General features: G+C 39.9%; 3 protein-coding genes and 1 long non-coding RNA gene across 4 annotated transcripts; 2 read left to right on the top strand and 2 right to left on the bottom strand.

The window, feature by feature from the left end:
- Positions 1-2207: 2207 nt before the first annotated feature.
- On the bottom strand, positions 2208-3885 carry LOC5577696 (cyclin-dependent kinase 2). Its single transcript, XM_001663426.2, has 2 exons — positions 3488-3885; positions 2208-3429 (listed from the first exon to the last, which is right to left on the bottom strand). The coding sequence occupies exons 1-2, from the start codon at positions 3610-3612 to the stop codon at positions 2634-2636; spliced, it is 921 nt and encodes a 306-aa protein (XP_001663476.1). The 5' UTR covers positions 3613-3885; the 3' UTR covers positions 2208-2633.
- A 15412-nt stretch (positions 3886-19297) lies between these two features.
- On the top strand, positions 19298-20427 carry LOC110674154. The gene is made up of 2 exons (XR_002498696.1): positions 19298-19661; positions 20170-20427. It is a non-coding gene; the product is annotated as an uncharacterized LOC110674154 (long non-coding RNA).
- LOC110674153 (heat shock protein 70 A1-like) lies at positions 20305-22659 on the bottom strand. Its single transcript, XM_021837963.1, has 2 exons — positions 20548-22659; positions 20305-20452 (listed from the first exon to the last, which is right to left on the bottom strand). Exon 1 carries the CDS (start codon positions 22456-22458, stop codon positions 20548-20550), a length of 1911 nt encoding a protein of 636 aa, XP_021693655.1. The 5' UTR covers positions 22459-22659; the 3' UTR covers positions 20305-20452.
- A 707-nt stretch (positions 22660-23366) lies between these two features.
- LOC110674152 (heat shock protein 70 A1-like) lies at positions 23367-25557 on the top strand. Its single transcript, XM_021837962.1, has one exon. The coding sequence runs from the start codon at positions 23536-23538 to the stop codon at positions 25447-25449; it is 1914 nt and encodes a 637-aa protein (XP_021693654.1). The 5' UTR covers positions 23367-23535; the 3' UTR covers positions 25450-25557.
- The last annotated feature ends 661 nt before the right edge of the window (positions 25558-26218 follow it).

Raw genomic sequence — 26218 nt, 5'->3', positions numbered from 1 at the left:
GAGCCAGAAATTGCGTACGAATTTCATAAGAGAACGCTTGTGAATTGATTTCTTGACTGGTTTTCTCTCTTTCATAAGATTCTTATGAAACACAAAACGTCCGATATTCACAAGAAATTCTTGTCGTTATCATTAGAGATCTTATGAATATCTTTATTTTCCTAAATTCAAAGAGCGATTCTCTAAATACATAATGGTCCTAAAGAATTCCATAATTGATATCTATGATCAGTGCTGGAAAAGTTCGCATCACGAAGCAGCTCACGAGTGTATACCAACGCATAACAAACATCACAGACTCGGGATCTGGCTAGGTGTGAGTAAGCCCGCACCCGTCTGCTCGGGAGAACATGTCAAAAGAAGTAGCAACAAGCTCGCGAGCGTTTACTCGCGAGTAACCGAACAAGGTGTGATTTATTATGGTTTTGACAGACAAATTAATTGTATAACCATCATATCGACAGTAAACTACTAGTTTGTAGTCAAAAGCCCTTGAAAACCATTAATCTCGGAGGGTAAGCAGCTTTTTTCCCAAAAGCACAATATGACTTTGAGCAGCTCCGAACACGTTCGCGAATCACTTTTAGCTTCAGTTACTCGGGAGTCGATAGATGCGAGTAAGCCAGCGCTCTGACGCTCGGGAGCGTTTGGTTTTGTTTTTGTTCTAGTTCAGATGAAGCGTTCGCCATTTTCCATCACTGTCTATGATCCTTCATAAGAGTATCTTATGATATTATACCTATTTGTATTATGAACGCAATGATCGATGGAAATTCACAAGTTTTTCTTATGAGTCTCATTAGATGCTTCTTATGTCTTTATTCCAAAAGAATTTCGTATGAAATTCTTACGTGGTTTTTGATAGAAAGTCGACTGTTTTTCACAAGTGTTACTAATCATTATCATACGCGCGCTTATGAATCTCAATCGTGAATATTTTGTTATTAGCATCTCTCCACGTAATCCATAAGATTTTCGTATGAAATTGTTAAGAAAATCGTACTCCATTGTATGTTCGGTCACAGACAAACAGACGTCACACTCTCATCACTGTCCATCGATCACCTTTTTAACGGTCGAATCAAAAATATGGTAGGTGGCCAATCCGCCACCCGTAGCGCTCGCATCATTTTTGTTCGTGTTTGACGTTTACACACTACCGCCATCTGTTGGCCTGTCGGCCAAACACACCGATTTTAGCATTGGGCATACATATCCTCGTGACTATGATTTTGATCGGGATTTGTTCTAAGTGTTACGTCTGTTTATCTGTGGTTCGGTTTTTATCACGTTCCGATTCCGTCAACAAATCAAGACTAACAATTCAAAAGGCCTCATCTCCAAAAAGTAAACAATGAGAAAAATGCAATCTTGTTTTGTCAAACAATAAATCAAATTTAAATTATGAATTTAAGCATTGTATGTTATTTTATCGTCCAGAAAGTCTATGGATAAACTGATTTATAGCTATGAATATTCATTACTATCATTTTAGCAAAAAATCCTGCTTAAAAAACGAGTCAAAGGAAATGAGGCTTTTATTTCACCAAAAGCTGTGCAGCCCTTTTCATTTGTGCCCATAGACGCCGGCTGACGCTGATGAGGCCTGTGAGTTGACGCCTTTGTTTACTCTAAAATGTGTTGAGGCCTTCTAGTTGTGGCTTGTTTTGTCATCATCTTCTGATGTGGCCTTTTGAAAACCATTCAAAATTGATGATGAAATAAGAAATTTGAAGTGTAGAAGAGTGTTAAGTGGTGAAGTAAAGTACATGGAGATCCCTACAGCAAGAGAAGATTCGTGCGGTCGATTAATAAATATGTGATTGATTGAACCCTTCGTCATCCATGAACATTATTAGTTTGTCGTCGAGAAAATGTATGGAAATATTGGTTCAATTGAAATAATATTGCAATTGAACGTTATTTTTCATGCAATTGAAACCAAATCGTGTTTTTGTTGATTATTGGTGAAGTACAGACAGGCTGACACAGGTATTATTAGGTAGTATCGTAGTATGATACAAATACATCAGTCTACAGGAACCCGACGGAAAACTTGATAATGTTCACCGTTTAGACAACCACTGTATAAAATAATACAAGGAGCAGTCGCTCCGTAGTATAACCTGCATCTACTTAGTTAATTTGGAACGTTTTTCGCAATCTATAGGTTTACCTGTACTCATTAGTGTAGCTCAAGAGCATTGAAAGATTAATGTTGAACTCAACTTTATTTTGATGAAAATGCAAATGCGACTGACTTGCGATTCACGGCAGCATAATTTACTAGAGGCACATTGCCTATTTCGGTTTTTTTTTTTGCAAAATTGACACTGTTTACTGTACCATTTAATTCCACTAACCTATGCTTAAAATAATGTAATAATACCTATGCTAATGAGGAGTTTTACGATCTTTTGTGGTCGAGTGTTGCCAGAATTACATACGATAAGCCTTTTTCATAAAATTCACTGACTTCCCTTAAAATTCCCAACGTGATTCACATATCGAACGTGTGCCAGAATAAGGACGAAAGAAACGTGATTGATTTTTCCACTATGAATTGAGTTGATAAGATACCACAAAAATCGATCACGTTACTTACATCCCCGTGCCAGTACTCTTCTCTTATTCTACTGTCCGTTAGTTTTTCCATTCAAGGGTCCAATCTCCGGTGGCACCAGTTCCACATCGTCGAAGTACGGCTGCTGCATGGCGTTCCGGGCGGAAATCCGTTTCGTCGGATCGTAAACCATCAGCAGCTCGAAAAGGTCTTTCGCCTGGTGCAGGGCGATCTCCTCGGGAACCGACTGCCCGTCCCAGCGGGGGAAACTTCTCTTGTAGTCCGGTAGCTGGGACACCCCGGGCCAGTTGCTTTCGTCCGGAGTTCCTCGCGTCCGGAATATCCGGTACAGTTGGTCGATTTCGCTGTCCCCCGGAAAGAGTGGCCTCCGCAGTATCATCTCGGCGAATATGCACCCTAAGCTCCAGATGTCCACCCCGGTCGCGTAGAACTTGGTCCCCAGGAGAATCTCCGGCGCCCGGTACCAAAGGGTGACCACTTCGTGAGTGTAAGTCCGCATCGGAACGTTAAACGAACGAGCCAAGCCGAAATCGGCCAGCTTCAGGTGCCCCTCACGATCCACCAGCAGATTCTGGGGCTTGAGATCACGGTGCAGAATTCGGTGCATGTGACAAAATGCAATTGCATCCAACATCTGGTGCATGTAGCTTTTCACAAGCTTCGGCGTGAAGGAGGATTTGTGCCGGTCCAGAAGCTTCTTCAAGTCCATGTCCAAATACTCGAAGATCATGTAGATGCTGGAATCCATTACGGCTACGTCGAACAGTTCCACAATCGAGTGGTGCTGGAGATCCTTGAGCAGCGAAATCTCCCGGATGGCAGTCGACGGAACGCCCTCCGTTTCACTACAATTTCAAGAACAGCTGATTCAAATCCCACTCAAAAGACACACAAAGGACTCACCTGTCCAACCGTATCCGCTTGAGGGCCACATACCGCTGCGTGTTCACATCTTTGGCCTTATACACCACTCCGTAAGTTCCCTCGCCAATCTTCTCGATCCGCTGGTAGTCGCCTATTTTGTGCATTCCTGATTCCTGACCGAGGTTTCATTGGCACTCGAATTCAAAACGCGCTAATCAATAAACTATCGACACAGGGATTCGCGTGACCATTGCCCCCGCGAAACAGCTGGAACCAGATTTTGGATGGGAATCCCGTTTGCGGTGAGTGCAACATAAAATAGTATAACTTTACAGCGGCTGGGACATCGGTTTCGCGCCAAAATCGCTGTCAAGTAACGGATTCGTTGTTTATGTTGGGAGTTAGGGCGTTGCTGAAGGGCGCTTACACGCTCGTTCGAAACTACTCGGAAGTACACTAAAATTAGGATGATTCAAGCATATTTTTTTTAAAACGGCATATCTAAAACTCGGAAGGATTCGAAAATATGTGATGCAGTATTGCGCATTTTTCCATCACTGGACTATCGCAGAAGTTCTAAGAAACGCAGAAGCGCTAATAAAAGTGCGCAATTCAAATTGGGTGGTGTCTTCGGGGGACAGATAGCCGTAGTGGTAAACGCTCAGCTATTCAGCAAGACCAAGCTGAGGGTCGTGGGTTCGAATCCCACCGGTCGAGGATCTTTTCGGGTTGGAAATTTTCTCGACTTCCCAGGGCATAGAGTATCTTCGTACCTGCTACACGATATACGCACAGCCCTGTCGTCCTGCTTAGTCACGCTTAGTCGACGACTAAGAAGCTTTTCTCAGATTTTTCTTAGATTTTTTCACCCGAAGACATAAAAAATAATGTGCGAAATCAACAACAATCTAACGCCCCATGAGAAATCAATCGAAATTTCCAACCTGTACCTACCAACGCTCTGGAGTAATTTTACCCTATTTCGTATAGAACTTCATATATAACAGGGGCATATTACCGCCCTGTAGAAAATCAATTGAAATTTGGGAGCTGTATCAACGCCCTAGAGTAATTTCACCATATCTATCGACCTGTAGAACATCGATCGAAAGTTTCCGGTTTTTTCAACGCCCTAGAGTAATTTGACCTTATTCCAGTCCAAGCAGTATCAACGCCCTGGAGTCATTTCACTTTGTCCCATATAAATCCGTAGCATCCTAGCGCCCTGTATGACATCAATTAAAAATTCATGCTTTAACAACGCCTTGGAGTAACTTGACCTTACTTTAAGAAATCCAAGTCACTTGAATGTTCAAAGCATTATCAACGCCCTGGAGTAATTTGGACTCATGCCATGTAAGCAGCTGCATCTTAATGCCCTGTGAGACAAATGTCAAGATGTATAAACGCCCTCGACTAAATTGACCTTGTCTTACGTAGATCAGGTGCACCTCAATGCCCTACATCTATCGAAAACTCCAATCTGTATCGACGCCTAAGAGTAATTTGAATTTGTCTCATATAGATCAGCTGCATCTTAACGCCCTGTTGGACATTATTCAAGAAAATCAAGCTGCATAAACGCCCTGGGTTCAATTGACTTCACCCCAAGTAAATCAAGTGCATCTTGATACCCTGCATGATATCAATAGAAACTCCCAGCTCTATCAACGCCCTGGAGTAATTTGACTTAATCCCATATCGATCAAATACATCTCAACGCCCTATAGGACATCAATAACGCCCTGGAGTGATTTGATCTTGCTCCATGTATATAAGTTGCATTTTAACGCCCTGTGAGACAAATGTCAAGATGTATAAACGCCCTCCACTAATTTTACTTTGTCTTACGTAGATCAGGTGCACCTCAATGCCCTGTATCGTTTGAAAATTCCAATTAATATTGACGTCCTGGAGCAATTTGACCTTGTCTCTCGAAGATCTTAGATCAGGTGCATATTAACGCCCTGTAGGACATCAATTGAGAATTCCATGCTGTATCAACGCCCTGGAGTAATTTGATCTCATTCTATGTAGATCAGGTACATCTCAACGCCCTGTAGGACATAAATTAAAAATTCCAAGCTTTAGCAACGCCCTGGAGTAATTTGGCCTTATTTCATGTAGTTCAAAACCATCTTAACGCTTTGTATAACATCAATCGATCAAGCTATATCAACGTTTGGAAGATATTTGACTTTATTCCATATTAATCTTTGTGAGATCAGGAGAACATTTACGCCCTGTTGAAAATCAATAGAAATTTCTTAGCAGTATCAACGCACTGGAGTAATTTGACATGATCCAATGAAGATCAGGTGCATCTTAACGTTCTGATTGATGTCATCGTAATTTTCAAGATATATCAAGGCTCTGGATATGTTTTTTCTTTTCTCACGTGTATTAGGTACATCTTAAGAACATCAATGGGAAATTCTAGCCTTTTCAATGCCCTGGAATAATTCAAGCTTATTTTATGTAGGTCAGGTGCATCTTAACACCCTTTAGAATAATTTGACCTTATTCTATGTAGATCAGGTGCAACTTAACGATCTGTAGGGCATGAATTGAAAATTTCAAGCTGTATCAATGGCCTGGAGTAATTTGACCTTAGTCCACATTGATCAGATGCATCTTAATGCCCTGTATGGCATCAATCGAAATTGTCAAGCTGTGTAGTAATTGATTTTGTTTCATGATAATATTAACACTTTTTAGAACATCAATGCATGTTAAAGTGTTAAATAAGCAATATCAACACCCTGGAGTAATTTGACCTTATTCTATGAAGATCTGGTACATCTCAACGCCCTGTATGACATTAATTGAAAATCCAAAGCTCTATAAATATCCTGCAATACTTTTACCTTAGTTCACATTAATGAGTTGAATCGTAACGCCTTGTAAAATCAATCAAATTTTTCAAATGGTAATTTTGTTTCCCGTTTCCCGGGAAATCAAATCCCGGGAAATTTGTAAACTTTACTAAAGACCACTCTCGAAGTTTGAAGAAATATGGTTTAGTTTAAAGCTGAAAAAATCTTCAACTTATATGTTCTTAAGATAGTCAGTTCATACCCTTGTTTATTTTGGACCAATAATTTTCATGTGATGGTGATAAATTTCATGATCAAGAGCATTAAGAGCAGCATATTTGTGTTTTTAAATTTGATGAAATTAGTTTGAAACCCATCTGTAATTGATAATAGGCAATTCCAAGATTCACTAATATATCTAACGTAAAACTACAATAGTACTACAACCATAGCGAAATATATTGAAATCCAGGAAAAATGTTGACTTTTTTCGATTTTGTTATCAACTTAACAGCGATGTTTTATTTTTAACTAGTGGCCCCGGCAAACTGCGTTTTGCCATCAAGTAGGCTGTTGGAAAACGTCAAGAAATCTCCCATACAAATTACACCTCAGTCTTCTCCCGTTTTCCCGATAAATCCGGCGACTTTCCTGAACTTTTTCTTTGCACGAACACGTCGCATCCCTTGAGGAGTGCAACAGTGAAAATCTTGCGGCAATCCGTTGGACCGTTCTCAAGCAATTTCGTGACATACAAACACCACTCCATTTTTATTTATATACAGTATTGGACAAAACATTTGCAACTTTTTTGATTTTCCATACAAAATGACCAACTTTGATAAACTATATCTCAGTTATTTATGGACCGATTTGAATGAAATTTTCACAGAATATTAGACATAACTTGAATTTTAACATATATTTTTGAGTGATTTTTCCAATCACAAGTTGAAAAGCAGTAACGGTTTGACTAAAGTGAATTTTTTGACGATTTTTTATAAATGACATAACTAAACATATTGAAGGAATAGCTTCATGGTATCTTTAACTAAGTTGAAGATTTTAACGAAATGAATAAGTTTGCTGAAGACAGTTTTTGTTTAGGGCTATCAGATTTTGAGATAAAAAGTTCTGAATTTTTCGTCGAAAATCACACTTTAGTCAAACCGTTATTACTTATAAACTCGTGATTGGAAAAATTATTCAAAAATATATGTTAAAATTCATGTTATATCTGATGTTTTGTGAAAGTTTCATTCGAATCGGTCCATAAATAACTGATATCTAGCTTAACAAAGTTGGTCATTTTGTATGGAAAATCGAAAAAGTTGCAAATGTTTTGTCCAATACTGTAGATTAAGGCCATATATTTGGCTGAAAGTAGAACACCTCTCCTTTATGTAAAAAAAAAGTTCAAACGTTCTAGATGTCCTGCTTTTGAAAAATCAAGAAAATCTTAATAAACTTAATTATTTGATTTTTTGTTTTTAAGAAAAAATATCATACATTTCTCTAAGTATGCACCATATATTACTTTACTTACGAACATAATCAAACATTCGAAACATCGAATGTCAGGTTTGAATTTATTCATGTTTAACTCTAAAACTTGTCTTTGCATCTTAGTCAAGTCTACATTTCTTTCTGGTCTGACATGACAGAGAATACGCATAATATTTCGTTAAAAGATGTTCCGAGTTATTGCGTCGTATTTTGCTTGAATTTTATAAAACTAGAGGAGACGCATTTTGTTTGACTCAAATTGCTGGATCCTAGCTTAACAGTTAGCAAATTTAAGAAGAGTTATAAAAAAGGGGAAATTTGTAGTCTTATTTAGAATAATGTTGGCGACCATTTGAATTTGGCTTCATCTTGAATCTATATCTATATATAAATAAAAATGGAGTGGTGTTTGTATGTCACGAAATGGCTTCCGAACGGGTAAATGGATTCGAATGATTTTTTCTCAGTTTTGTTCGTTAAGGGTTCCGACGTGTTTGTGAGTATAAAAATCATAGGATATTCACCGGGAAAGTCGAAAAAACGAGCGTGAACGGAACTGTCATTTGGTATGGGACGATCAACAGCCTACTTGATGGCAAGACGAAGTTTGCCGGGACCACTAGTTTTAAATAAAAAAAACGTGATTCACCGTTAGCGCTTCGTTTTGAATTTTGAGATCAGCTTCAAAAAGCATAAAAAAACTGAGTTAGAGCAGCTGTAAAAACTGTACAATAATATTTACCGAATGAACGATTTTCTAATTAAATGCACACATTATATTTTGTACAATGCCATTTTGTTCTTAGTCAATTTGTCAAACAAAAAGAAATACAATATCAAATTAAAAAAATCATACAATTCAGTTGTATTATCAAAATTATGCTTTTGAAGAGCTTTATACAGTACCAGAAACATAAATGGTCGTTACTCGAAAACTGTGGAATCAATTTGCTCAAATTTTTCACAATGTTGTTTAAAAAGCGGAATGCAATAACAATATATTGTTTTAAAAGCGAAATGCTGAGAAAGGTATTGAAATTTGAGGCAGACACAAAAACGTTTACAAATAAACGGTTCTATGTGGCTTTCGGATTGGCGCTAGATGATTCGTTTTACACTGAGTGATAGGTTCTACAAGACTGAGTTTATTTCATGGATTGAGATTTCTATTACATCGTAATAGTATTAGTTGTATGACTCTAGTAAATAGTCAATAGCATATACAGTAGTCAATGTTAAGGTAGATTCAATTGATACAAGGAAAAAAAAACTTTCATTTTTTACATAAACAAATATTTCAACTAAATAATGTTTAAGCCAATGTACTTTCTCTCCTTTGTTCCATATTTTAATAGAAATGAAACACAAACTAAATACGTGCAAATACATATTGGTTTTCATTTGTTAGAAATGTATATAGAGATATTTGTGATATTTGTAATTGTTATATATTAAAATGTGTTTTAGGGTTTTCGGATTTCCGTTAACTATCTGTATAGACTAAAAGTCGAAAACCCATAGCAACATATCCTACATCACAGTTGATCCCTATATATTAAAATATTAGTGATATTTCTTATGATACGACTTCATCTATGCCTGGGAATAGAAGCGCCCTCTGAGTTATAGCAACGCCCCCTCAAAAAGGGACGACTAAGAAGCTCAAATTTTACGACGACAGGGCTGTATACGCATGCAAAAATGGTCATTGGCATAGTAAGCTCTCAGTTAATAACTGTGGGAGTGCTCATAAGAACACTAAGCTGAGAAGCAGGCTTTGTCCCAGTGGGGACGTAACGCCAGAAAAAATAAGGTGTCTTCGGGGGACATTGTATTTTACAAAACGGCAACATTGATGATATTGCTGTTACTTTTACACGTTACGACACGGCCTTCTGTCAAAATTTCATTCATAAATTAAGCAATCAGCTGTTCAAAAATCGTAATCGTAAAATCAATACAGTACCAGAACAACGGCCTAACTGACAAATGTAAACAAATTGAATTTTATTCACCTAACAGTTTATTTGGTAAACTACAATCATATACTGCACAACTATTTCTTAAAAATAACGTTTTTCACGAAACAAGTGAGAAAAACATAAAAGCGCATTTGATATTCTCTTTCGATACGAACTCTGATGTCAATTTCGCCCACCTTCCCTCCCAGCGGTAACCGGGCGCTTTTGCGATTGAGTGTGGCAGCAGAGCGCATTTAAAACTGAGTGTGCAGAAGGTCGATAGTGAAGAAGGTTCGTGTGAAAGAGCGTAGCAAAACGGCGAAACTGATGATAGTCAAACCAGAAGGATGAGGTAGAAAGGCGCAATCGCTGCTGTCAAACTGAAGGAGACGAAAAACCGAGGGGCGCAACAATCCTCAATTTTGATGAATGGCGCATGATGCTTTTTTATTTATTTTAACATGTTGTCATAATATGAAAATAAATCAAATGGTTTGTTACAAAAGTAATACCGGGTACCCCCGTTGGTTTGACCACATTTAATCTGAACACTTCTTAATCTGTACCCCGCTTATTTGCACGTCGTTCAGATTAAAAATGGTTCAAACGTCATTTAGCTCATGGAACGGAGCGAAGTGAGATGAAACGCCGTGGAACGGAACGCAGAATCAAAACAAAACAGTGAAAGAGGTAACCAGAAACACGTTTCTAGGGTGACTAGATGTTCAAATTAAAAATGAACCCCGATAGTTTGCATGAGGTACCGTTCAAATTAGCGGGGGTGCACGGTATTGTAATGGATCATACAAAAATGCATCATGCGATTAAATCGATCGGAAACATAATATAGAATTGATATTATATCCGCTGAACTTCAAACCGATTTTACTGACAATGTATTAGTGTTCATATTCGCCCTAATTCTGACTCTGTATTGAAATGGACAATTCAACGCAAATCAAAGAATACACGCAACAAAATTATGCTGTAGAAACTACCATTTTAGGGAGTTAACTTTAGCGCTCACACCTGTGAGAGTGAGTGCTTGCAATCAACACTCATTACACTGTTGGTACTCGATGGACCAAATATATATTCAGTATGAATTTGACTAGTACAAAGTAAAGAAGTATTTTCTCAAAGGTTAATCCGAAAGGTCCCCAAATCATCAATCCTCCGTCGTAGCAGTTCTGGTGACCAAGTTGAAACGGCGCGAATTGCGTGCACGGTGCGTGAAAAATTTGTGAAATTTTAGTACTAGGTGCACGGATTGGGAAAGATCAGACCGTTTAGTATTTTAACGTGGTGGAAGTTGTTTGAAGAACAATGCTTGGTGGGTCTGCGACCGAAGACAATAAGCCAGTTACAGTGATGGTGGACAAAAGAACGAAAGGAAGGTTTGCTTTGCACGATTATCAATAGACCATTTCCATGAAAAAAAAATATTTGCTCATAAGCTTTCTTTTAATTTACTGGACAAACTCTCCCAAGGAACTTATATGTTTTGAAGCCTCTATTATTGAAAAACATCGACAAACTGGTGGCACACTAGTTCACCCCACTGTCCCCTATCATTTATATCTCTCCGATGTTTTAAGGAACCCCTTTTTCCCCTATGAATTTATCTTCACGCTATGGTGAATTTTGATCAGCTGTTCCTCCGCGGTCTACAGTATGTTGTTCTTCGAATTCGTACATGGTGACGTCACGAAAAATATTGCTATCTCTGTTGCTCTTTCATCATGGTCAACTAACTATCCTCTTTGACATTCCTTGCAGGAATTGTTTACATACTGTTATAAGGAGTTGTCATTCACTGCAGGAATCATTGGCATTTTTTTTTTGTTTCAAGTTTCGAGGCTATGTCTAGTAATATCCATCTCCTCCTATTATGCCACTTCTACAGTGGCTGGGATTCCCACATTCATCCCAAAAATCATCTTGCTTGTGTGGGCCGTAGGAATTTCTATAATAACAGGTTCTACAACGAAGCCATGATTTTCATTGCGCCAGCATAAATATTTCCTCGTTTTTGTTGTTATCAAAACATCTTTAAACATTTGCCATCATCAAAGTTCTACTAAATAATATGATGATGGAAGAGAACCATCACGACAAAATCCTTCACGACCAAGATCCTTCATATCCGTGGAAGCTGTGGTGTTCCGGTTGAATGGTTCACAAGAAGGGTTCTGCTCTCTCTTGGTATTGTGGCCAATGGAAAAATGGCGACGAAAATTTTACTGCGTGTCAGAATACCTTTTTTGAAGCCGTTTGACCCCAACTGTAAATCCGGAGGAGTTCCCGTGTCGAGGATGCAAGAGCTCTTCGACTGGTATTTCACTTGACCCGGATTCCCCCTGAGTATCTATTACCGATCAATAAGAACAATATGCTACCGCACAGTAAAATAAAATCTTTGCCAGTATTTTCCGCCGGTCGCGAAACCGGAAACGAGCAGGACCCTTCTCGGAACCCATATCGAGAACTATCGCGGGGCACCCCAGCAGTTTCAGGCAACAAGATGAAGGCGATGTAAATTGTGGTCTTGTAGGATTTCGTACTGGATGCAGCCACGATGATGGCCATTTTTCGGGTAGTCCTTATCATTCCAGTGACGACGGTTTGAGGCAATGAATATCAAACAAAAATAACTTCTTCTCATTTTTTTATAGGCAAGCGAGTCAGTTTTGCTGCTGGTGCTGGTAGGGTGGGATCAAGGGTGAGTTTTGACATTTCATCATGTCTACAAACATTCAATGCAGGGATGTTATTGAACATTGTGGAAAAATCTCCGTTTTGAATGCCCACAGTGTTGAAACAACTGTGCCGCACAACGATTATTATCTGAAAAAGTGGTGAGTATCCATGCTTTTAAAAATTTATAAGAAAATCAGGAGTGTACCTACCTTGATACCTTGATCCATCTTCGTCGGTCTTGGGCGAAACTTCTCCAGTTGCCCCGAACGTTTAGGGTCGCCAGGTCCTCTTCCACTGCGTACAGCCAGGAGTGTATGTAAACAAAATATGAGAGCGTTGATATTCATTGAAAATGATTGTCTTTCGAAGAAAAATACAAGAACTATGGGTTAGATCTGACGGAAATGGTCGATTTGGTTTATTGGGCCAAACTATCCCCATTAGGTAGGTGCAGCTCTCTCTATTGATGACAACATTGGTGGGGAAGAGAGAATACCGAGAGATTTTGGGTTGAGAGAATAATCGATATACTTAAGGCGCAAGAGAAAATGGCACGACAGCCAGAACTGAAAAAGCAGTTTTCTCCTTTTAAAACAACATATTGATGAAAATAAAAACACACAGCCTTTTTATTTGGCAAATAAAAGAGCTGTGTGGTTTTATTTTCTTCGATTTGTCTATTTAAAAAGAGAAAACTGCTTTTTCAGTTTTTTTGCACCATTTTTACTTGGGCTTTAATTGGGTCCTAAAATTTTTAATGAAATCTTGTTTTTATTTAATAACACGAAAAAGCATGTTACTGTAACTATTTTAGCAATTTTTCCCGCTCAAATAATGGCTATATCATGTTTAAACTGTATTTTAAAAATTTGATCCCTAAATGAACCTTGACACTTTTGATCATGTTTGACGTTCGCTTAGTCGACAAAAACACCACAGGGGTTTTAGTTCGACCACTGGGGTTGTTCCTATCTGACATTTCGTAAGGTACACGGAAAACAAAATACACCCAAAATTTGAGTTTAAGCCAAAGGATATGACAAAATCTAAAAAAAAATTTTTTGGGCTTAAACCAACGGAAAACATTAGAAAATTGAGTAAACATGTGTTTTTGGCCTAAACTTAAGCGTTTGGCACTAAAATAGGGACAGGGCTTTAGGACCCTATTCAGGGTAAAGTCAACTCAAAAATTAGGTAGACTGTTTTTTCCGTGTGTACACGCAAACAAATTTTCTTGTATTGACCGTTCAGTTCCTAACTGTTCGCGACCGTTTGAAACAGTCGTTGCTCTAAACGGTCGGTGAAACAGTCGCTGTCAGATTTGGCAGCATCAACGAGCGAGAAGTTTTTCGCGCGCAAACGAGAACCTCTACTCTTTCAAGTAGAGCAACAAGGACAGCAGAGTGGGCGTCGAGTCAGATTTCCAAAACAGCTGTTGTTGACTCTCGGCTGCCGGCTGCACGACTCGGAAAATGAGGGGTGGTTGGATGGAATGTTTATCAAAGTATGTTTCACTAAGGGACGATTCAAATATGACGTCCATCGTTTTTTTGAGATTTCTAGACCCCCCCTCCCCCCTCTGTCACGCTTTTTCCAATACCTTCTACACGTACTGTCACACTTTCGTAGACCCCACCCCCTCCCCCTAATGGTGGACGTCATTTTTGGATGATCCCTAAACAAAATAAATGTTGTAATAAATGTTTCTAGTGGTCAAAATACAGGTTCAATGAAACAATTCAATAACAGGCAATATTTTATTGCGCGTAATGTATGTATAGTTAACCGAATTATGTGTTTCTACAACACTCGCAAAATTGTCTCGTTTGGATGGAATACATTGAGATTCCCCTCGATTTTTGACGACTGTTTCGAACAGTCTTCTGAATAGCCGGGATAATCCAACATTCAAGTGGATATACAATATAATCTACCGAATCCATGGTAGAATTGAGAACTGCACCAACGATTTTCAACCGACTACAAAAATCTGTTAAGTTTACTATAATCTGGTGAAAATCACTGAGCAGTGCAGTAAATTTGACTATGTCCATAGTGGCATCCACTACAAAGCATTGTATTTCAATCCGTGACACCCACCGTACAACACAGTGTGCTCAAAAGTACACGCCCCCGCAGGAGCAAGCATCAAGGTCGAAGGATCAAACACTACTAACGAACCGATCACTTTTTCACTACTTCACTACCGACGCGCGACTTGTTCGATCTTGTCCTCATCGCTCGCCCCCGCAGGAGCAAGCATCAAGGTCGAAGGATCAAACACTACTCTATTCAATTAAATTTTATTTTATCTATATAAATAAAAATGGAGTAGTGTTTGTATGTCACGAAATGGCTTCCGAACGGGTCAACCGATTTGAATGCGTTTTGTTCGTTAAGTGTTCCGACGTGTTTGTGTGTATAAAAATCCCCGGATATTCACCATGAGAGTCGAAAAAATGAGCGTGAACGTAGCTGTCATTTTGTATGGGACGATCCATAGTGTTTTTCAAGAGCCTACTTGATGGCAAGACGAAGTTTGCCGGGACCACTAGTTTAGAATAAATCACAATGCATATTTTACAATTTATGTTCACAATTTACTACATTCAGGTATGATAATGAACATTGGCATGGGTCAGGAATATAGGTACTGAGGAACAAACTGTGTAATGAGTACCTGCTGCTGCCTGCTGGTTCACTGCTCCAAGTCATGCTTTCTTGAAAAAACAAAAAAAAACATTGTTAAAAATGGGTCCTCTAGCCAAGGCTGGCACACAAACTTATCTTGATTTATTGCTGCGCGTCGGAAGTTCTGTACCAGATGCCGATAGATTTTTCCTTGTTCCTTGTTGAGAAACAAAATAATCATCTATACAAAAAAGGTCTGAAAAACTTCGCATTACTTACGTTTATGAGATTTTGGATCGCCGTTGAAATAAATTTTAATTCCAAAGCCGGTTTTAATCGCTAAAACTTGAGTAAAAATTAAGTTTATCCCGGGAAAAAACAAAACACACGAATGACAGTCGCTCTGGTATTCGACATCGCAACTGTAACTATTATGGTTAGGGTATTTTCGCGAATGGTTCGCAAATGTATGCACCGTAAAAAAAAGTATGTGATAATATCCAGAATGTTAATGTTTTTTTGTAAGATTTCGTTATTGTTTTACCATAGTCGACTGACCATTTAAGTACCGTAATGATTACGGTAACTGTACCCTGAATGACCACGATGGTGTTTGAACCAGGGTGGGTGTACGGCTGTCAACTAAAACAAAGCTCGCTTAACGATCATCTCTCGGGTGGGCCGTCCCAAACAGCATCATCTCTCACGCGGGCCGACCCAAACAGCACAGGTCGAAACGCGGGCCATGCCAGGCAGCAAATGCTGATGCATTTCAACACCCAAACAGCGGGATGCCTAGCAGCGTTGTGAGCCAAACGAATACACCCACAAAACATGAGCGGTAGGCGCATCTCGTTGCGTATACCCCCCCTGGTTTGAACTGTTTTGATAATGGTAAATTTCTATGCGGGATGTTGACTATGTTCTGGTAGACTTAACAGAATAATGTAGTCGGTTGAAAATCATTGGTGCAGTTCTTAATTTTACCATGGATTCAGTAATTTCTACAACAAAATTTATTTCAGTGTAGTTGGATTGGAGGGCATTCCTTCAAGGATTCCGATTTTCAATCTGCAGATCATGCTGTCTAGCTACGATTTAGATACAATACCGGGAACGATTCGTTTTTTGGTCTGCTACTTGATTTTTACTGCTGCTGGCCAACAAGATTTTGAACGATCGATCAAGCGTGGATTTGGTTGATGCCATTTATTGCTTCCGTGGCGCTAGAAAAGATGGAAAAGTTCGGCAAGGTTTGGCACTGGAATAAAATAATTAATCTACTTACCGTTCCTCATGTTGTCCATAAAAAATAAGTTCTACCTAATGAATACCGTCAAATGAAAATTCGCAAACACGTTTACTAGAGAGCCATCACACTTGTTGCTCATGTTGAGGTTAAATAAAAATGAAGTCCCAAGAGTAACATCAGCAGACAAAAAGCACGAGAAATATTTTTATATAAAAATGCATAGTAAAGTATAAATTAATTGACAACAAGTATACTAAGTAAGCTTTTGAATGAATATGTTTCATATATATCAAGGATGTGATAAAAGGCACACTATTTAGTATTTTCTTTCTATCCGTGTATGATGCTACACTTCTCAAATCTATAATGTTTCTAGTCATAAATACTACAACTATGGTTAAATTAACAGAAGACATTTTTTTGTGTAGTGATGTTCACTATTTTGACTTATTTTGGTAGAGTTAACAGATTAATGTACACGGTGAAAATAAAAAATACTATTTATTATGGCATTTAATATGTCCTTGATATTTTTCATATTTATCCTTTATAATGTATATCATTTTATACAATATAATGCATATCAGTGATTAATATTTCACTAGTCATATACGTTTCCGGCACCTATTCTTGGGACTTAAGAAGCTACATCATGGTTTTCAATTCACATTAGAAAGCAAGTAACGACGCGTTTCCTGAGGGATATCTAGTTCCACGTTCGTCAAAACGTTTCAAAACATCCATATTTCTGATCTTTTTCCGGATTGCGTGCTCTATGGCCTTCAGGTATGTATCAAGGATTCCACAAATCTACTTGCTCGATTTTCAGATTTTCTAAACATGCATTACAGGGAAGTTGCCGCAAAACAGTTTTGGCGCAATACGCAGAAATCAGAGCAAATCAAAGACAGTATTGTGAACAACAAGGAGGTGATTTCTAAAAGATCTCTTATTGAATCTGCTTATCAAGATATCAAGACATTATTATTATTGTTTTCAGCGGTTTTCATGGAACGGCAGCAAGAAACATCGGTGACATGGGAGACACAGAAACCGCAAAAATTCACTCGTAGGACCAACCAAGCTAACAATGGAAAGCAAAGTTAACTTATTGGGAGCTTAATACAAGATTTACATATGATTAATATAAAAATAAATTTACAACAGGAAAAAAATCATTTTCTGTCATTTTTCTTTACTTTTGTTTACAGCAATTTAATAACAATGGCTAATTGTATTCAATGTGCAGAATTTTAGAACTTTAAGCATTGAATGAATAATTTGCAAAATATCGTTTGCTGATATAAAATACGTTTATACTAGGCTAAGCTTAATACGTTAAAATGCATCACAATGAGTGAATAGACGGAATATGGTTTTAGAATAGTATTTAACTTATCTAGTATTCTATTTTCTTAGCGTGTACACGGATAAAAAGAAAAATACTAGTTAGTGTGCCTTTTATCACACTCTTGACATATTTGATAAATATGCATTCAAAAGCTTACAAAGTATAATTTGTCGTCTTTTATTTTATACTTTATTATGCATTTTTTAATAAAAATATTTTACGTGCATATTTTGCTGCTGATGTGAATCTTGGGACTTCATCTTTATTCAATCTCGCCATAAGCTACAAGTAATGGCTCTCTCGTGAAAAAAAAATCAAGTTTGTAAATTTTCGTTCGATTGTACAGATTTATTAAAACAAATTTGGATTGGCGGCATGTTTTACAAGGCGAACGGTAAGTTGATAACATATTTTTCTTCAACGACAAGCATTTATAAGGAAATTTTTCATCTTTTTAGTTCCACGGAAGCCAGAAATGGAATCATCCAAATTCAGCAGAACCCGACGGCCAGCCATCCGATCGTTCAAAATGTGGCTGGCTCTTGGATTGGCCACAATAACAGTTGAAAAACAAGTTGCTGAACTGCCAAAAGCGGATCGTTCCCAATCTGAATTCAATACGCAGCCCGGCAGTTTCATCGGCAGACCAAGAATCTACATCTTTGAAGGAGCGCCCTCCAATAGGGTCCTAAAATGTTTAATGAAATCTTGTTTTCATTTAATATTACGAAAGAGCATGTCACTGCAACTACTTTAGCATTTTTTCCCGCTCTAATATCTGATAAATCATATTAAAACTTTAATTTAAAAATTGGATCCCTAAATGAACCTTGACACTTGAGATCATGTTTGACGTTCGCTTAGTCTGCAAAAATACCACAGGGGTTCAACTTTTTAACACCGGGGTTGTTCTTTTCTGACATTTCGGAAGGGACACGGAAAACAAAATACACCCAAAATTTGAGTTTAAACCAAGGGGTGTGACAAAATTTAAAAAAAACTAAAAAAATGTTTTTTGGGCTTAAACCATCGGAAAACATTAGAAAATTGAGTAAACATATGTTTTTGACCTAAACTTATGCGTTTGGCACTAAAATTGGGGCAGGGCTTTAGGACCCTATTCTACCCATGCTTTCAGCTCAAGAGCTTCCAAACCGAGCCAGCCAACGTCTCAGCTTCAGGAGCCCCGTGAAACCAATCACTTACGAAAAACTAGACTGATGTATAAGATCATCGACGGAAGGAGAGGAGTGCACGTAAAATATGATTGTTTATTAGAAAAATGAATATTTCCATCAAATTGTTTCATTTGTGTTCTAGTCTCATTATTATGGATTTGTTTACACATATAAGCGTGGTTTTTATATGCATGATTGATAATACCGAGCCTTTAATCATACAACGCATTATTGCCGGATATGCATCAGCTAAAATAAATAATGATTATACTAGCAAAGTATAAAATGCATAAATGCATTCCTTGGGGTGAATAGACCGATTATGGTTTTAGTATGACAAATAAGCTATTTAGAATGTTTATATTTATCCGTGTAGTCGGTTGAAAATCGTTGGTGCAGTTCTTAAATTTAACATGGATTCAATAGTTTCTACAATAAAATTCATTTCAGTGTAGAACTTCGTTTCCGTGTATCTGATTTTCCGCCCTTCAGAAACACGCTAGTTTTTGCCCTTATTCCTGTTATATACTTGTTTTCGTGTAGATTTCACCGAGTGCATCGAAAAACGGTGTAATCGCATTATAAACAAATCATTACACCGCTTCATTGCTGGAAGCGTGTTTATCAACATCAACATAAATTCAAAATTTTAAACTAAAAAAATTATTGAATAATTGTTATTTCGTAAAAATAATGGAAGTTTCAATAGCATGTTGAGTTTTTCATGAAACGAGTGTTTTGTCTACATGGCGAGTCTTTTGGAAACGAATTCAAAAGCGAGTTATTCTTTGTGCTGCTCTGGATGCCGCAAATTTTGGGTGAGTCAAAGATGGTTAAGGGGAAAGTCACCTTTTAACCAGAGCTTTCAGGTGAAACATATCGTAATGAACATTAGCCTGCATGTGCCCCTAATCACGATTTCAAAGGCACAAATCTTCGTACGAAGTCGATCTTATCTAAACTTTCTGCTAGTGCTAAAACATAAATTGCATTGTCTTTCGATATTTCTTGTTCGGAGATTTGTCTTTTAGTACATTATTGAATTTGGATTCCAAACTGTTTCACAATAATTAATGCTATTAATTATTAAACAGCTTGGATTCCAAAATCAATTATGTACCACATCTTGGAAGGCGTAAATCTCGCGAAAGAAGCATCAAACGATAGTGCAATTTGTAAAATTTATCTAAAAAATTCTAAAAACTTATCATTTAATAAAAGTATGCACAAAACTCCTTAAAGTATGCAACAAGCTAGATAAAAATAAAAATTGCTCATGATGTAATGTTTTAAATTTATGATCAATCATTCATGTTTTGCTTTTAGCCATCTTTGGGTAAGTAGGTAGATACCGAGAGCTTAATCTCCGACCTTCATCCGAGAAAATGGACCTTCGGAACTTCAAAGATGCCACACATCAGTAGCTGGGTTTTGAGCAACTCAAAACTTTTATTTCTAGGGTTTTTAAGCTTTAGCTTGAGTCGTCAATCTTTAAGATTACTGATTAGACATAACACGTAACTAGAACTAGAATCGGTAACAGGCAGTCACAGCTACTACACAATAAAGAACTTGCTTAAAGAAGTTCCCGGCAATGCTCAGCTAGTACCTACAATATAATGGTAGAAGGTTAACTCGAAAGAAACGCCCTTAATCGTTATAATGGTTAAATATGTGATAATGAGTTTAAATGCCTTGATATACTTAGTCCACTTCCTCAACGGTGGGTCCCTGTCGTCCTCCGTAACCGGCCCCGGAAGTGGATCTGCTTCCTGGTGAGGGTCCGCTGCCCTGGTGCAACCGTGTCATGATCGGACTGCAGATACGGCTCAGCTCGTCCATCTTGTGGTCCATCTCATCCTTGCTGGCCAGCTGGTTCGCGTCCAACCACTGCAGCGTTTCGTCGCATTTCTCCTTGACGGTGTTTTTGTCCGATTCGCTCAGCTTGTCCTCGGCCGATTCCAGCGAATGCTTCAACTGGAAGCAATAGTTCTCCAGCTTGTTCCTGGCGGCGATGCATTCCCGGAGCTTTTCGTCCTCCTCGTGGTATCGTTCCGCGTCGAACACCATTCGATCGATTTCCGCCTGGCTGAGGCGACCCTTGTCGTTTTTGATGGTGATGTTCTTCTCGTTTCCGGTGCTTTTTTCTTTGGCCGATACGTTGAGGATGCCGTTGGCGTCCAGATCGAACGTGACTTCGATTTGGGGAACGCCTCGAGGGGCTGGCGGAATTCCTGAGAGGTCGAACTGGCCCAGGCGGTTGTTGTCCTTGGTCATGGCTCGTTCGCCTTCGAATACCTGGATGGACACGCCGGGTTGGTTGTCCGAGTAGGTGGTGAAGATTTGAGTCTGCTTGCACGGGATTCTGGTGTTGCGTTCAACCAGTTTGGACATGACTCCTCCAGCGGTCTCGATTCCCAATGAGAGTGGAGCCACGTCAACGAGGAGCACATCTTGAATCTTCTCGTCTTTGTCTCCGCTGAGGATAGCTGCTTGAATTGCTGCGCCATATGCGACTGCTTCATCTGGGTTGATTGATAGATTTAGCGATTTTCCTGAGAAGAAGTTCTGGAGCAAAGTTTGGATTTTTGGGATGCGAGTTGATCCACCAACCAGAACGATGTCGTGGATGGAAGCTTTGTCCATTTTGGCATCGGACAGGGCTCTCTCGACTGGTTGAAGGGTCGAACGGAACAGATCGGCGCACAGTTCCTCAAATCGAGCCCGGGAGATCTTCGTGTAGAAGTCGATTCCATCAGCAAGGGCATCGATTTCAATCGTAGCTTCAGTGCTGGACGATAATGTCCTCTTGGCGCGTTCGCAAGCCGTTCTGAGACGTCTCAAAGCCCGCGCGTTTGGTGTGATGTCCTTTCTGTACTTGCGCTTGAACTCCTCGACGAAGTGAGCAACCATGCGGTTATCGAAGTCCTCACCTCCCAAATGAGTATCTCCTGCCGTGGACTTCACTTCGAACAGCGATCCCTCGTCGATAGTCAAAATGGAGACATCAAACGTTCCACCGCCCAAATCGAAGATCAGGACATGACGTTCGCCTTTGAGGTTCTTGTCCAAACCGTAGGCCAAAGCGGCGGCCGTTGGTTCATTAATGATTCTCATAACGTTCAGCCCGGCAATCGCTCCGGCATCCTTCGTGGCCTGACGTTGAGAATCGTTGAAATAGGCCGGAACCGTAATAACTGCGTTCTTGATGTTCCGACCCAGGTACGCCTCGGCGCATTCCTTCATCTTGGCAAGAATCATCGAGCTGATTTCTTCCGCAGAGAATTTTTTGATTTCACCCTTGAATTCCACCTCGATCTTGGGTTTCCCATTATCGTTGATGACCTTGAACGGCCAGTGCTTCAGATCGGCCTGAATCTTCGGATCATCAAATCTACGGCCAATCAATCTCTTCGCGTCAAACACCGAGTTCTTTGGATTGAGGGCCACCTGGTTATGGGCCGCATCGCCAATCAGTCGCTCCGTGTCCGAAAATGCCACACAACTGGGAGTGGTTCGATTTCCCTGGTCGTTTGCAATGATTTCTACCTTGCCATGCTGGAACACCCCCACACACGAGTAGGTCGTTCCCAAGTCTATACCGATAGCGGACATTTTCGCACTTCACCGTTATCCGCCACTATTCTATTCACTTTTCCCCACTATCCAAACGAAAAATTTCCGAAATTTTCACTTTGAAAAAGATTTTGCGTTTTAACTTTTTGCGCTCTGTTGTCGCTTTTACCGCCGAATTCACGTTTTTGCTTGCGTTTCGCTCTTACGCTTGAACTGATTTGGACGAGAGCTGCTCGAATCGGTCCTATATATAAACGTCAGGATCGAGCAGCTCCAGAACATTCGAGTGCTTTCCACGTGTGTTTTTCTGGTCCCGCGGGAGTGGCAGTGGAAAATTCCACGTGGTGAGCAGATATGTTTGTGCTCGAATGCCTTTCAGTGTGACCCCGAAATTAGCACGTGGATGTGTGCGGTTCGTAAATATTTACAACACAACTATAGGATAATGGGGTTGGGGAAATATGTAAACACGATGTTCGATTTCTAGAAAAATTCTGATGGAAGTCCATGGAAAGTCTCAAGAAAAAGCTGTATCTACTACTACAGAACAATTCGAAAACAATGACGGTGATTTTATTCACAAAAATTGTTTAGATAAACGATAGCTCAAGGACCGAAGCTTCCTCCTTTTGTATACCAGAGTGATCCTAAAGACAGAGTTTGAACACCCCTGGGCACGTGGGTTAATGTGTGAAACGCACACTATTCTTGACATATATGGTATACGCAACAGAGCATCCCAGACATATAACGAAAATTCGATCTGATACTCGAAACTGCTCGATTGGTTCTAGAATTTGCTGCACCTATTTCGTTCTGGTAGCAGTCGAGTAAGCCAAGACAACGAAACTACTCGAACATTTATGGAAACTGCTCGAACTTTCTAGATTTGCTCGCTTCCACTATATAAGCGCTCGGTTCGAGCAGCTCCCGTCATAACAGTTCAAACAAGAGAACGAATCACAAGCAAGAGAGATAAAGCGCCAAAACGCAAACCTACGCAAGTGAAAACAAAATTTCAACGTGAAATAAATTCAAACAGTGAAATAAGTGAATACAGTGGAAAAGAGTATTATTTCGAATCAAAAAGTGTTAAACATCAGTACAAAAGCAAAAATGTCTGCAATCGGTATTGATTTGGGAACGACCTACTCCTGTGTAGGAGTGTTCCAGCACGGCAAAGTGGAAATCATCGCCAACGACCAAGGAAATCGAACCACCCCCAGCTATGTGGCATTCTCGGACTCGGAGCGGCTGATCGGTGATGCCGCCAAGAACCAGGTGGCCCTCAATCCGCAGAACACCGTTTTTGACGCCAAACGATTGATTGGACGCCGTTTCGACGACCCGAAAATCCAGGCCGATATCAAACACTGGCCCTTCAAGGTGTTCAACGATGCTGGCAAACCGAAGATCGAAGTCGAGTTCAAGGGAGAAAAGAAACGATTCGCTCCGGAAGAAATCAGCTCCATGGTTCTGGTCAAGATGAGAGAAACGGCCGAAGCCTATCTGGGAAAGAGTTGCAAAAACGCAGTCATCACAGTTCCAGCATATTTCAACGATTCCCAGCGACAAGCCACAAAAGACGCCGGAGCCATTGCGGGACTCAATGTGATGCGAATCATCAATGAACCGACGGCAGCTGCTCTGGCCTACGGTCTGGACAAGAATCTCAAAGGTGAACGAAACGTCTTGATCTTCGATTTGGGTGGTGGAACATTCGATGTCTCCATTCTGACCATTGACCAGGGATCGCTATTTGAGGTACGTGCCACTGCCGGTGACACTCATCTGGGAGGAGAAGATTTCGATAATCGCATGGTGACTCACTTCGTTGAGGAATTCAAGCGCAAATATAAGAAAGACATCTCATCGAATGCACGAGCTCTGCGACGACTGAGAACGGCATGCGAACGAGCAAAACGCACATTGTCATCCAGCACTGAAGCAACGCTGGAAATCGATGCCCTTGCCGATGGAATCGACTTCTACACAAAAATCTCCCGGGCTCGATTTGAGGAACTGTGCTCGGATCTGTTCCGTTCCACGCTTCAACCAGTCGAAAAGGCTCTGGCCGACGCCAAAATGGACAAGAGCTCAATCCACGACATCGTCCTAGTTGGTGGCTCGACTCGCATTCCAAAAGTACAAAATCTGCTGCAGAACTTCTTCTGTGGAAAATCGTTGAATCTATCAATCAACCCAGATGAAGCAGTCGCATACGGTGCAGCAATTCAAGCGGCCATCCTCAGCGGAGACAAGGACGAGAAGATTCAAGACGTTCTACTGGTTGATGTGGCTCCACTCTCATTGGGCATCGAGACAGCTGGAGGAGTCATGACCAAACTGATTGACCGCAACACCAGAATCCCGTGCAAGCAAACCAAAACCTTCACAACCTATGCGGACAATCAGCCAGGAGTATCGATCCAGGTGTTCGAAGGAGAACGTGCCATGACCAGAGACAACAACCGTCTGGGCCAATTCGAACTATCAGGCATTCCGCCAGCACCGAGAGGCGTTCCCCAGATTGAGGTCACATTCGACATTGATGCCAACGGCATTCTTAATGTAACTGCCAAGGAAAAGAGTACCGGTAAGGAAAAGAACATCACGATCAAGAACGACAAGGGCCGTCTGAGTCAGGCCGACATCGATCGAATGGTGTCCGACGCAGAAAAGTACCGCGAAGAGGACGAAAGGCAACGGGAACGCGTTTCTGCCCGCAACCAGCTAGAAGGATACTGTTTCCAGCTAAAACAATCCCTCGAATCGGCCGGAGACAAACTGAGCGAGTCGGACAAGAACACCGTGAAGGACAAATGTGACGAAACGCTCCGATGGCTGGATGGCAATACGATGGCCGAGAAGGACGAGTTCGAGCACAAGATGCAGGAGCTGAGTCGAGTATGTAGTCCAATAATGACTTGGTTGCATCAGGGTGGAGCCGGATCGGGAGCCTCTAGCTGTGGCCAACAGGCAGGAGGATACGGTGGCAGTTCGGGACCCACCGTTGAGGAAGTCGACTAAAGCGAATGGAGAGATTAGAATGAGACTGAATGCTAGTGAGAGTGAGTGATGTTGAAAGCAATATAGAATATGCATTTAAACTGGAAGTTTGGTAATGTTCCTATTATGTTAAGCTTGTTTTAAAATAATAAATATGAGAAACAAAATAATTTTTGTTTTAATACCTTTGAAATAAACATACCGAAAGCCTCAATTAAATTTTTAAAGCAGTGTTCAAAATGGTCTATACTTGAGAGTCTACACATTGCAGTTTAGCTGAACTGAGCAAAAAAAAATCTAGTTTGCAAAATGTGTTGTTTCCAAATCAGCATAAACTTGAATTTGATTAAAATTAAAAAAAAATAAGTTCACGTTTTTCTTATTTAACATTTAAGCCCAGTCTAATCTAACATCTATAGCATTGACGAACAAGAGACGGAGCTATTTACTCATTTTGTCATTCCCACTAGTTGAAATTGTCCCCACCTTGTCGACGATCAGGAAGTAAGCGTTGTTATTACACAATTTCTGCAAGTAAAAGCAAAATTATCGGTGGTGCAGAAGTGTTATGCACCTTCAACACTAGTTAAATGTAAACCCACAAATGCTGTCTATTGTCTCAATACCAGCCAGTAACATATTTTAATAAAGTTGTCTCTTGCTTTTCAGGCTCAAAGTGTTCGCGATATCTAGCGAAATTATGACGATCCATGAATGTTTCGTTGACTAAATGGAGCACAAGACGGAAAGCTTGATATGTTTGAAGATCGGACCAACATTAGAAATAAGC

This window comes from Aedes aegypti, chromosome 1 (assembly GCF_002204515.2).
Source record: "Aedes aegypti strain LVP_AGWG chromosome 1, AaegL5.0 Primary Assembly, whole genome shotgun sequence".
Classification (NCBI taxonomy): domain Eukaryota; kingdom Metazoa; phylum Arthropoda; class Insecta; order Diptera; family Culicidae; genus Aedes; species Aedes aegypti.
The sequence above is the reverse complement of the archived record's forward strand: the minus strand, read 5'-3'. Positions and strand labels throughout refer to the sequence as shown.